This window comes from Schistocerca cancellata, chromosome 4 (genome assembly GCF_023864275.1).
Source record: "Schistocerca cancellata isolate TAMUIC-IGC-003103 chromosome 4, iqSchCanc2.1, whole genome shotgun sequence".
Classification (NCBI taxonomy): Eukaryota; Metazoa; Arthropoda; class Insecta; order Orthoptera; family Acrididae; genus Schistocerca; species Schistocerca cancellata.
This window is the reverse complement of record NC_064629.1, coordinates 290,898,608-290,912,386: the sequence shown is the minus strand read 5'-3', so window position 1 is coordinate 290,912,386 and position 13,779 is coordinate 290,898,608. Positions and strand designations below refer to the sequence as shown.

The window sequence follows — 13,779 nt, the reverse complement described above, 5'->3', positions numbered from 1 at the left end:
TGTAGTCACCGTAATCCAGATGTGGGGATGATGTGGAGCGGTGGTGGTGTTGCAGGAGCGACCGGACGCTGCAGACGCTGGTGTACAAGCTGGTGCCCGGGCTGTACCAGGCCGAGGTGCGGCGCCGGCGGGAGTTCGAGGCGGGCCACGGGGTGCCGCCGCGGCCGCAGTCGCCTTCCTACTTCCTCTCCGCCGACGACTCCGTGCTGCTCGAGCTGGGATACCACCAAAGGTAACAACCTGTTACGTGCTCACGGCTTCCAACTCAGTATCTGTAGTTACAAAGTTCATGAATCGTTGGTAATAGGTAAGTGACTAAACACCACGAAATAAGTGATGTAGTACATGAAAGCCAAACTGTCGAAAATACTTTTTGTATATGGTGCCAGTAATTTTTTTTTTTTGAGAGCCGCCGACAGGGCACCACCGACCGTAGATCCTGAAAATGGCGGAGAACGAGGCAGAGAGAGCAGTTTGTATTCAAGAATGTGCCCGTAGCCAGTAGGTAATGGGTGTGCATGTTTCAGAAGGGACTACCAGTTTTACAACAGCATAGTGAAGTGGTACAAGAAATGCGAGGAGGATGGTTGTTTGCGCAATGCAAAACGTTTGGCCTGTTTGGGCATTTCAGAACAGATAGTGGACCGTGTGAGGAGCGTGATGTTGCGAAGTCGCATAAAGTCTACCTATCGAGCTAGTGCGAAATGGAACATCCGTCACCATACAGTGTGGGAAACCTCGAAGACTTGCGACAGCAGCTGTTCTTACTCCCACTTCTGATATGCTGGGTCTGGCATGGGCGGAGTAGGGCTACTGATTTGGGTGACCGACATAGAAAATACAAATTTATGAAAAAAAAGTCGGTGTGAGTTTGTACTGTACATATTGTATCATTCAATCTCTGTTGATCCATCATGGACAGGAGCCATCGGCTGGTTAAGTAATTGTCAGTATCAGTGAAACTCTCCAACAGCCGTGTAACTGAGATGTTATTTTCTTTTATGCATATGGGGCCTGAATATGGCATAGTGGAATGCCGAAACTGGTAGCCTTTATGGAAAAAGTTCAAGGCAATCGTAAAATGCGTTTTAGACAGGTACGTGCCGAGTAAAACTGTGAGGGACGGGAAAAACCCACCGTGGTTCAACAACAAAGTTAGGAAACTACTGCGAAAGCAAAGAGAGCTTCACTGCAAATTTAAACGCAGCCAAAACCTCTCAGACAAACAGAAGCTAAACGATGTCAAAGTTAGCCTAAGGAGGGCTATGCGTGAAGCGCAGTGAATTCGAAAGTAAAATTCTATGTACCGGCTTGACAGAAAATCCTAGGGAGTTCTGATAGCGTTACGGAGATGTTTAGCAAACTCAAGTGGCAGACTCTGCAAGAGAGGCGCTCTGCATCGCGGTGTAGCTTGCTGTCCAGGTTTCGAGAGGCTGCGTTTCTGGATGAGGTATCGAATATATTGCTTCCCCCTACTTATACCTCCCGAGGAGATCACGAATATAAATTTAGAGGGATTCGAGCGCACACGGAGGCTTTCCGGCAGTCGTTCTTCCCGCGAACCATACGCGACTGGAACAGGAAAGGGAGGTAATGACAGTGGCACTTAAAGTGCCCTCCGCCACACACCGTTGGGTGGCTTGCGGAGTATAAATGTAGATGTAGATGCAGAAAATAAATAACATCCTAGCTACGCGACTGTTGTAACGTTTCAAGCTACTGATAATTATCGTATCATTTGTTATGTTGTTCTTCGCCATTTATTTGTACCGCTTTTTTGAAATGTTTCGTGAAATTAATAATTACTATGTATATAAATTGCCTAGTGGATAACACCCGAGACTCTGTAAGGCTCTTCGCAAGTGATAAAGTTGTTTATGCACTGAAGCGTCTAAGAAACTGGTATAGGCATGCGTATTCAAATGCAGAGATATGTAAACAGGCAGAATACGGCGCTGCGGTCGGCAGCGTCTATATAAGACAACAAGTGTGTGGCGCAGTTGTTAGATCGGTTACTGCTGCTACAATAGCAGCTCATCAAGATTTAAGTGACTTTGAACGTGGTGTTATAGTCGGCGATGCAACACAGCATCTCCGAGGTAGCGATGAAGTGGGGATTTTCCCGTAGGACCATTTCACGAGTGTACCGCGAATATCAGGAATCCAATAAAACATCAGATCGTCGACATCGCTGCAGCCGGAAAAAGATCCTGTAAGAAAGGGACCAACGACGACTGAAGACAACGGTCTAACGTGACGGAAGTGGAATCCTTCCGCCAGTTGCAGCAGATTTCGACGCTGGACCATCACCAAGTGTCAGCGTGCGAACCATTGTTTTACTTAGTCATTCCGCTTTAGGGCGCTCCGGTTTGAAATGGCTCTGAGCACTATGGGACTTAACATCTATGGTCATCAGTCCCCTAGAACGTAGAACTACTTCAACCTAACTAACCTAAGGACAGCACACAACACCCAGCCATCACGAGGCAGAGAAAATCCCTGACCCCGCCGGGAATCGAACCCGGGAACCCGGGCGTGGGAAGCGAGAACGCTACCGCACGACCACGAGATGCAGGCGCGCTCAGGTTTGTCACTCTTACGTCTTTTACGGCTGTTACTGTGTCCAGTGATCTGTTGCCAACAGTGTAACCGTACACCAGTGGATATCCTCGCTTATGTAGGACCAATACGTTAGACATGCTTGCCTTCAAAGTCGATTGCCTGTCCCTCCACCAGTCATCGATCCACCGCAGGTCTGCCTACATTTCGCTACAGTCTTCCCTCGTTCCTAAACTTTTACACTGAAGATCCAAACAAACTGATAAATCTGCCTAATATCGTGTAGGACCCCCGCGAGCACGCAGAAGTGCCGCAACACGACGTGGCATGGTCTCGTCTAATGTCTGAAGTAGCGCTGAAGGGAACTGACACCATGAATCCTGCAGGGCTGTTCATAAATACGTAAGAGTACGAGGGTATGGAGATCTCTTCTGAACAGCACGTTGCAAGCCATCCCAGGTATGCTCAATAATGTCCATGCCTGTGGAGTTTGGTGGCCAGCGGACGAGTTTAAACTCGCACGAGTATTCCTGGAGCCACTCTGTAGCAATTCTGGACGTGTGGAGTGTCGCATTGTCCTGTTAGAGTTGCCCAACTCTGTCGGAATGCACAATGGACATGAATGGATACAGGTGATCAGACAGGATGCTTACGTACGTGTCACCTGTCAGAGTCGTATCTAGACACATCAGGGGTCCCATATCACTCCAACTGCACTTGCCTTACACCATTGTAGAGCCTCCACCAGCTTGAACAGACCTCTGCTGACACGCAGGGTCCATGGATTCATGAGGTTGTCTCCATACCCGTACACGTCCATCCGCTCGATACAATTTGAAACCAGACGCGGGAGACCAGGCAACAAGTTTCCAGTCACGAACAGTCGACTGTCGGTGTTGACGGGCCCAGCCGAGGAGTAAAGCTTTGTTTGCCGTGCAGTCATCAAGCGTACACGAGTGGGCCTTCGTCTCTGAAAGCCCGTATCGATGATGCTTCGTTGAGTGGTTCGCACCCTGACACTTGTTGGTGGCCCACCATTGAAATGTGCAGCAATTTGTGGAAGGTTTGAACTTCTGTCACGTTGAACGCTTCTTTTCAGTCGTCTTTGGACCCGTTCTTGCAGGATCTTTTTCCGACCGTAGCGATGTTTGAGATTTGATGTTTTACCGGATTCCTGATATTCGCGGCACACTCGTGAAATGGTCGTACGGGAAAATCCCACTTCAACGCTACCTCGGAGATGCTGTGTCCTATCGCTCGTGCGCCGACTGTACACCACTTTCTAAATTGCTTAAATTTTGATAACCTGCCACTGTAGCAGCAGTAACAGATCTAGCAACTGCGCCAGACACTTGTTGTCTTATATAGGCGTTGCCCATCGCAGCGCCATTTTCTGCCTGTTTACATATCTCTGCATTTGAATACGGACGCGTATAGGAGTTTCTTTGGCGCTTCAATGTAAATTTCTGAAGGATAAGTAAATAATTACAGTTTTAAGCCTCGTTGTATAAAAATATTTCCGATTAATACTCCTGTGAATTCCTCACGAGGCATCACAGGCAGCCGGCCGCACGGTGGCTGTTTACAGCGAGATGCGGGACAGAAGTGCAAACCTTCCACAAATTGCTGTACATTTCAATGCTGGGCCATCACCAAGTGTCACGGTGCGAACTACTCAACGAAACATCATCGATATAGGCTTTCGTAGCCGAGGGCCCACTCGGGTACCCTTGATGGCTGCACGACAGCATCTGAAAATCCAGCGGGAATTGCACAACAGAGATTCATAGCATAATTCATTATCAAAAGCACCGATTTTTCAGGCGATGCTATAGTATGCGTGGTTTGGATTAAAATTAATTCCCCAAAAGAAGTATTTAGTAGTATAAAAGGCCGTTTTCTGCCATATCTTCGGAAGGAACGGTGTAGATGATCTAAGATTGCAATCATTAAATGATCTTGGTACCACGAGTATCCTTGCTTCAAATGTTTATATGACAAATACGGTCCATTTTGTTGTTCGAAGGAAACTGGGGACATCTAACAAGAGTGAATGAAAAAGTCATTGCACGGTAACCAGAATTAAAATTTTAATTCTTCATTATTCCACCCTGCTTTGTTATTATTCTTTATTAATTATCTTATTAAAGCGCCTGTTCTTCTCAGTTTCGATACGGAAATAAATACAAGTAGGAAAAAACTGCAGAATACATTTGGGAAGCGAAGGTTCTGTCCTCCTCAGCCTGATGCCTTGGTCGCTACCCAGCGGCGCTCTCGTTCAAAAGCGTTCAGATTGTGAATACATTGAAAGCAGTCGTTACAAGTTTTTCCTTGATTTGTAGGAAAATAAGCGTTTACGGACCCCACATTGATGATGAAAAATGTTCAGTTTTCACTTTTCTATCGACTCCGTCAATTTTGAGTCGAATATGTGTCATGAACTTCAGGGGTGATTTTCTAAAAAACGGGAATGGGAAGCGAGGTGGTGTTGAGTCGAAAGATGTTAAGAGTCATTTTAGGTTGTACACAAGTGATGTGCCAAATATGAGCCGAACTGGGTGGTCGTCCCCTTATTAGTAGTTCCTCTGCAACGTCGGATATTGCCGGCCTTCGTGGGGAAATCACTCGACCTGGAGCCAGCCTTAGTATTCTCCTACCGGGACCGGCCTCATTTAAGAGGATTAGGGAAAATCCAGCCCATCTTCTTCAGGCCAAAAAAAATCTCTTACCCCTGCCGCCGGAAACTGGCTGAGCCCACTTTAATAGCGGAAAGGGCCAGCACACATGGACGACCAGGAAATTATATGCTGCATCTTTAGGTTTACTGAATATGAAGTGACAATGCTGAATGTGCAAACAACATGTTGAAGTTCAGTATTTGACTGATGTGCGTGCTTCGGGAGGGACACGGTGCCGAGCGAGGTGGGATTCAAGCATCTACCTCGAGATGAAGTAGCAAACAGCATTATATGTATTCCATTGACGATATGGATGAAACTGTTGCTAGTCAGAAATTTTTTCGGTATTGTGAAGAATACAAAGAAACACCAACTTCACGAAAACTTCATAGCATTTGTTACATGGTTAAGGACTTCATCGCTAGCAGGGAAACAGAAAAATTTTATTTTTTTCATGGGGTTTGGGTTTAAAAAGTGTCTGAATAAATGAGACGTCATTGGTGTACGAGACAACATAGTTTCAAAAAAGGTGTACTAAGTCAGATTTTCACGAATGAATACAGCGTCAGAATTAGAGGGGCCATTGGTTTATTCATACATAAAAGTCAAATAGTGTGCAAGGAGTAGTTTCAAACAAAAGTTCTTGCCTGTATTTAACTCTGGTGCAAATAGGTACGGTAAGTTGAAAGCAGAGGGACGAGAGAGGGTGTGCCATATTTATACGTGGGTATTATAAACCCTTTCGCTCAAAACCTTTCTCTCCTTCATACCTCCTGTGTGTTACAACAGATGACGTGTTACTGATCTCATTTGTACTAAGATTGCAGTACAAGCGAGGTGCCTATTTGCTTCCACCTCCCCGAATGGAATACATAACTTCTACTAATAACTAAATGTTCACCAATCTGCAGTCTTCTGCAGTTGTTGTCTCTTGCGCAGAAAACAGCACGTAGGTTGTGAATCCGTTATCTTGAGGGTGTAAGTAACTCCTACCGAGGAATTGATATTATGTCAATAATTAAATTTCCAATGAGTGTTTTTATATGGGATGCCACTAGCTTTCCATTGGCAAAACACAAGAAACTGCACAATTAAATTCCACTTTAGAGTCACAAATAATTTCCATTCTTCAACAAAATAATGAACTGCGTATTTCCGTAATTACAATCACACTGTTCTCAACGACATGTCCAAATAACTATACATTACTAATAAAGTCTTAACCTGATGTCGACCGCTTGAGACAACATGTATGTCCGCCGAGACTGCCGAAACAGCTACGATCTTATAGTCGAACCACTTCGTCCGCCATCCGAAGATCACCGAAATGCTTCGTCTGCATTTTTGCTTAGAAGTTGTTTATTATTCTGCTGGTTATTAATACTTGTAAAATGATAGCACGCTGTTGAGAGATGCTTTAATATTAAATGCAAGTAAATGCGCTGTTTAGTTTGTCTAATATTAATAACAGAAGATTACCATTTTGGCGCGCAGCTTCCGAACGCAGCAGCCAATCGAGGGAGAAGACCACAATTTAGGCCCTCTCTCTCACGATATCCGCACCAAAAAAAAAAAAACCATCTGTAATTGGTATCTCACACCACATTACGTCATCTTGCCACTGCTGCCTTCTCAACTGCTCTAAGAAGAGCTGCTTGTAGCTGTAGCTGTAGCTGTAAAGCCAGAAATATTATATAGGGTATAGACGTGTAGCGTTTGGTATCGTCCCAATCGTAAAAATATTGAAAGTACCAGTAACACCAGATTCTTTAAAGAATCGAACTCCCATCTATAAATCAGCTTCAAATGTCTGATTACTTTACAAATGACTTATTCTTTTATAATTGACGCTAAGCATGTAAGTGAGAAAAAGTTTAGAATGGGTTTCAGTTTTATGCTTAAAGTTTTTTGTAAGTCTGTTAAGTGCTCTCATTATGAAACACTGGATGAATATAGTCTGAATAATTAGCGCTCTATTTTAAGTAAGGGCCTGGTTTTCATGCTTCTCAATCTTTTTGACGTCACACCTCGTGAACTATGCGTCGGATAGTGATAGCATTTTGCAACTACATTTAGTGATTTATGTAGATACTATCTCAAAATTGTGTTGCAGATAGACATAGTAGTAAAGAAGTAACAAACTAGAACGTCATACCGAATGCTGAAGTTTTTGTGCATAACCAACTTCCATCATTGTCTGGGTTGTGACAGCGAGAAAAAGTTTCGTAAAGGTTTAAAATTGTGTGTCAAGTTTGTTACAACTCACAAACATCCTCAAACACTGGATGTATAAAGCCAGAGTATTTGCGAGTCGTTAGTTACACTGGCTCAAGACAAACACACAGTTTCTGAACGTAATATTTGCCTGGTAACTTCTGTCATAAGATTACACCTATTAATTAGTAGATTATGACCGCATTTTAAATTTTTAAATTAGGTTAATAACTACGAGATATGTTGAAGATGAAATTTTTATTCTCCACGGAAGCCACTTGATTGGCAACCTTAAACTGTACTTTGTTTATCAAAGAACAAACCTGATGTAAACAAACACAAACGCGATGATTGGTCAGCAGACGTAGCTCTTATACACTGGTGTTGTTCCGTTCTTGGAAGAAGGTCCAACTTATGTATTAGATATCTTATTACTATGTCATTGTTAATGAAATTTTAAGACATTCTGATGTATTAACAGCCATCAACGTTTTTCTTAATCATATTTAGTTACGTAATTTTTATTTTAGAAATGGTGTACAGTCACAGTCTCCGTAAACGCTACTTGTGCTGATTGTCTCGCTGTTAATACGTACTGTGAAAATGGATTGCACTGCTTTCTGCTTCGTAGTGAAACTTGCTCGCGGAACACCGTTAATGGCGAGAAACAAATTGTTCTTGAAGTTTCTCGCAAGCTTACAGAGAAAAATCAGCTCTGATGTTTTTCAAGAAATATTGCGTAGTAAACATGGGTCATATTTAAATCACATGCGTGGCATGATCGGTAGCGTTCTAGAATAATAATCATTCGTGCTTTGGGGTGGCAGTTCGGATCTCGCAATGATCTACAACTTTTTTTTTTGTTTTGTTTGAATACTTCGCTGACAAAATTCTGGTTTCCATTGCAAGTATAAATTCTTAAGTATCTATATTTTATAAAAGATTGTTAAATATTGATGAAGTTAAGAAAACAGTACACAATCGAATTTTTTCGGAGAAAAAAGAAAAATCAGATATTCTTTATTTGAATATGCCCATTGTTTTGTAGGAGAGATGTGATATCACACAAGCCAGAGTGATAAGCGTCGTAGAAACATGGAAAATAATAATTTTCATGGCGTCGGGCACAATACAAATGCTGCATTTTTACAGTTGTCACCCTACCACTGCTATCTCAACCCAACAGAACTGTTCTATAGCCAATTGAGTGATTTGTCGCGAGAAATAACGAGACATTTAAGCTCCCAAACGTACTGGAGGTAATGCACGAAGCTTTGTGACACGTCACTGCCGAACAATGGCAAAATGCAGAACAGCCCGTCATAAAAGAGGAGGAGGAAATGTGAACTTTTTGATGGCTTGGGATTCTGTTGCTGAACTTCTCGTTATCAACGTAACAGTACTGAAACATATTGCTCGGAATCCGATATGGAAGGAGTTCAGAGATTACCAGACGACTGACCGTAATACCTTCAGTGGCTTCAGTATTTAACTTCATAGGAAATCAGCAGTGCGCATTTACGTCACGCATAACGCATGCAGAAAAATTACCCTTATTAAAGTCAGAAATTTACGTCACTCATGTTTTACTTACAGTAGTATGTTAGCTAACATCGAGGGCATGTTATGTTTCCCGTCAGGCACCTAAGAAGCGTATCGCATGAGTGTTGCCATATGTAATTTCCTTCTGTATAAAAATTAAATGACATTCAAAGCTGTATTGTTCTCAGCTTGCCTATTTCTACGTCTGGACTGCAGCTGTTCACATCACTGCAGGTCAGGTGCATTACTTGCCTGGCCAGTGCTGTCCACGTTAAATGCGCCGTTAAAGTTGTCCCTATCACTGCTGAGTCGATGTACGCGTAACGCGCAGGATAAAACGTATCCACATAATCGTACTCACTGTACTCGATACAGTTTGGATTCCGCTCCACGTGAAACGAAATCCAGTGAGGTTTCAGCAAGCGCGAAAGAATATATAGTGTAATGTTGACAAGAGGTTTATTCTTATGATGAACGGAGTATAGTATTGGGTCCGGCGTATCGCTAAGTAATATGGATACGTTGTAACTACCTCCCTTCGAAGTTTTCTAGGCATCAACACAACGGCACTACCATTTTAGCCGGGTCTTCAGTTCGCTACGTCACTAAATAGTAGTAGTAGTAGTAGTAGCAGCAGCAGCAGCAGCAGCAGCAGATTTTCTTGTGCTCTTCAACCCGAAGAGAAGCGCTGCTATTTTCATCCAGATTGCCTCAACGAAAACTAAATTTTGTTAATTCATAACAATAAGGAAACAAGTATATTATTTTATGAAGACAGTGAGTCTTACGAGATGAAACACAAAGAATCTGCGTAAATATCATGTACTTGTATACCATAGGAAAACTGTGGCTAGGATGGGCCACTAAGCCAACATCGGTACAAAACTTTTTTCCTTGTTTTGAAATAAAGTATAACTGCATTAAATCTTCACTTTAACATTTATTTTGCTATAAAAAATTCCTAGCCAAAACGACACACAGCAAGAAAATTTTTTCTAATACTTACAGGTCGAGATGTTAAGAAAAGTGGTAGTATGGACCAATACTACAAAAATAGGTTTTTAAATACCCGACATACACAAGTGTCCCATACTACCTGTACTGTTTTACGTAATTTTCAGTCACTTCTGCATTAATATAACTGATTTTATTTTATGACTCTTTTATCTCGCAGTTTTAATTTTTAGTTTTCATTCAAATATCACGTTATTTCTTCCACCGGAAAGTCGTGAAGTGAGTTCATAAATTGAGTGTGATTATAGCAGAAAGAAGTTTTGCTTCTAGTACATGTTCACTGAACCAGTCTTGTGAGCATTTTGTCATACCACGATGTTTCTCAGCAAGACAGTAGGTAAATGCAAATATTATGACCACGAAATAATGTGCGTGTTAAACGTGTACTTACCATGCATGCAGTTTTTAATTGCAGGTCATTCTTTATCACCCTCCGCCGATGTTCCTTCCGTTAGAATGCTTGAGCTCGAGCTGCGCGTTCTCGCTACCCCACTCCCGAGCAACCGCCAAGGTCACGAATAGCGGTCGAACGTGATGCGCTTGCGTCTGTGCATCTAACCGGACGCCACTTTCCCCTCTTGCTTTAGCGCGCGCTTTGTTACGTACTCTGATGACCATTTAAATGATCGCTTAGGTTTCTGTTGAACATTAGCCGCCCAATATTACAATCCGGCAGTGCGGTTTGTGGAGCGCGGAGGCGCCCCGAAGTTTTCCATCGTGTACGTGTAGGGAGGGCGCGAAGGAGGGTGTGGCGTGGCGCCGTCAATAACGGGGCGCGCGTGCCAGTCACGTGTGGAATGCAATCACGGCGCCTGTGTTGCCTAATCATTAATCAATTCTGTGGCCCGCGCCGGAATTAGATGCTAACGCCCAGGCCCTTCGCACTTGATGCTCGAAGCTGCCTGGCTAGCGACGGGGCAGTGGGTCACAGCTAGCTCCCACGTCTCAAAGCAAAACGACCCCTACTTTCATTTTCCGTAATTTGTTTCCCGACGGGGCCTTTCAAAAAAGCCAAGCTGCTATTCTTCAAAAGTCAACCTGCCGTTGTACAACACTTTCTAGTTCCTGTAACCCTCTTTGGATATACAATGAATCGCCAAAGTAAGTGGTATATAGGCATGCGTATTCAAATACAGACATACACTATGCGATCAAAAGTATCCGGACACCCACAAAAACGTACGTCTTTCATATTAGGTGCCTTGTAGTCCCACCTACTGCGAGGTAGTTCGTATCAGCGACATCAGTAGTCATTAGGCACCGTGAGATAGCAGAATGGGGCGCTCCGCGAACCTCACAGACGTCGAACATGATCATATGATTTGGTGTCACTTGTGTCACGCGTTTCTACGCGAGATTTACACACTCCTAAACATCCTTCTGTCCATTGTTTCCGATGTGATAGTGAAGTGGAAACGTGAAGGGACATGTACAGCACAAAAGCGTACAGGCCGACCTCGTCTGTTGACTGACAGAGACCGCCGACAGTAGAAAAGGGTCGTAATGTGTAAAAGGCAGATGATGATGATGATGATGTTTGGTTTGTGGGGCGCTCAACCGCGTGGTCATCAGCGCCCGTACAATTACCCAATCTTTGCTCAGTAAAAGGCAGACATCTATCCAGACCATCACACAGGAATTTCAAACTGCATCAGGATCCACTGCAAGTACTATTACAGTTAGGTGGGAGGTGAGAAAACTTGGATTTCATGATCGAGTGGCTGCTCATAAGCCACACATCACGCCGGTAAATGCCAAACGACGGCTCCCTTGGTGTAAGGAGCGTAAACATTGGACGATTGAACAGTGGAAAAACGTTGTGGGGAGTGGCGAATCACGGTACACAATGTGTCGATCCGATGACAGGGTGTGGGTATGGTGAATGCCCGGTGAACGTCATCTGCCAGCGTGTGTAGTGCCAATAGCAAAATTCGGAGGCGGTGCTGTAATAGTGTGGTCGTGTTTTTCATAGAGGGTGCTTGCACCCCTTGTTTTGCGTGGCACTATCATACACAGGCCGGTATTGGTGTTTTAAGCACCTTATTACTTCCCACTGTTGAAGAGCAATTCGCGGATGGCGATTGCATCTTTCATCACGATCTAGCACCTGTTCATAATGCACGGCCTGTGGCGGAGTAACATATCTGTAATGACTGGCCTGCACAGAGTCCTGACCTGAATCCTATAGAACACCTTTGGGATGTTTTGAACGCCACCTTCGTGCCAGGCCTCACCGACCGACATCGATATCTCTCCTCGGTGAACACTCCGTGAAGAATGGGCTCCCATTTCCCAAGAAACCGTCCAGCACCTGTTTGAACGTATGCCTGCGAGAGTAGAAGCTGTCATCATGGCTAAGGATGAGCCAACATCATATATAATTCCAGCATTGCCGCTCGAAGGCGCCACGAACTTGTAAGTCATTTTCAGCCAGGTGTCCGGACACTTTTGATCACATAGTGTATGTAAACAGGCATAATACGGCGCTGCGGTCGGCAGCGCCTACATAAGACAACAAGTGTCTAGCGCAGTTGTTACATTGGTTACGAGCGATGGGACACGGTATCTCCGAGGTATCGGTGAAGTGGCGATTTTCCCGTACGATCATTTCACGAGTGTACCGTGAATATAAGGAAACTGGTAAAACATCAAATCTCCGACATCGCTGCGACTGGAAAAAGATCCTGCAAAAATGGGACCAACGACGATTGAAGAGAATCATTCAACACGACAGAAGTGCAATCCTTCCACAAATTGCTGCAGATTTCAATGCAGGGCCATCAACAAGTGTCAACGTGCGAACCATGCAACGAAACATCGTCGGTATGGGCTTTCGGAGCCGAAGGCCCATTCGTGTACGCTTGATGACTGCACGACACACAGCTTTACGTCTCACCTAGACCCGAGGACACCAACATTGGACTGTTGATGACTGGAAACATGTTGCCTGGTCGGACGAGTCTCGTTTGAAATTCTATCGAGCGGATGGACGTGTACCGGTATGGAGACAACCACATGCATCATGGACCCTGCTTGTCAGCGGGGAACTGTTCAAGCTGATGGAGGCTCTGTAATGGTGTGGAACGTGTGCAGTTGGAGTATATGGGACCCCTGATACGTCTAGATATTACTCTGACAGGTGATACGAACGTAAGCATCCTGTCTGATCACCTGCATCCATTCAAGTCCATTGTGCATTCTGTCCAGAACTGCTACAGAGTGGCTCCAGGAACACTCTTCTAACTTTAAACGCTTCTGCTACGCACTAAATTCCCCGTACATGAATATTATTGAGCATATCTGGGATGCCTTCCAGTGTGCTGTTCAGAAGAAATCTCCACCCTCTCGTACTCTTACGGATTTATGGATAGCCCTGCAGGATTCATGTTGTCAGTTCCGTCTACCTTTACTTCAGACATTAGTCGAGTCCATGTCACGTCGTGTTGCGGCACTTCTGCGTGCTCGCTGGGGACCTACGATATTAGGCAGGTGTACCAGTTTAAAAAAAATGAATTCAAATGTGTGTGAATTCCTAAGGGACCAAACTGCTTAGGTCATCGGTCCCTATACTGACACACTACGTAAACTAACTTATGCAAAGAACAACACACACGCCTACGCCCGAGGGAGGACTCGAACCTCCAGCGGGAGGGGCAGCGCAGTCCGTGACATGAGGCCTCAAACCGCGCGGCCACTCCACGCGGCTATACCAGTTTCTTTGGCTATTACAGTGTAATTATTAAGCAGTAAAGACAAAAAATTATAAGTGCTA

General features: G+C 44.2%; 1 protein-coding gene across 1 annotated transcript in view; it reads left to right on the top strand.

The window, feature by feature from the left end:
* LOC126184111 (treacle protein-like) overlaps window positions 1-13,779 on the top strand; it is a 302,367-nt gene that overhangs the window by 266,535 nt on the left and 22,053 nt on the right. The window contains exon 4 of the mRNA XM_049926475.1: window positions 56-232. Within this exon, the coding sequence (XP_049782432.1) occupies window positions 56-232 (177 nt within the window). The remainder of the gene's footprint in view (window positions 1-55; window positions 233-13,779) is intronic.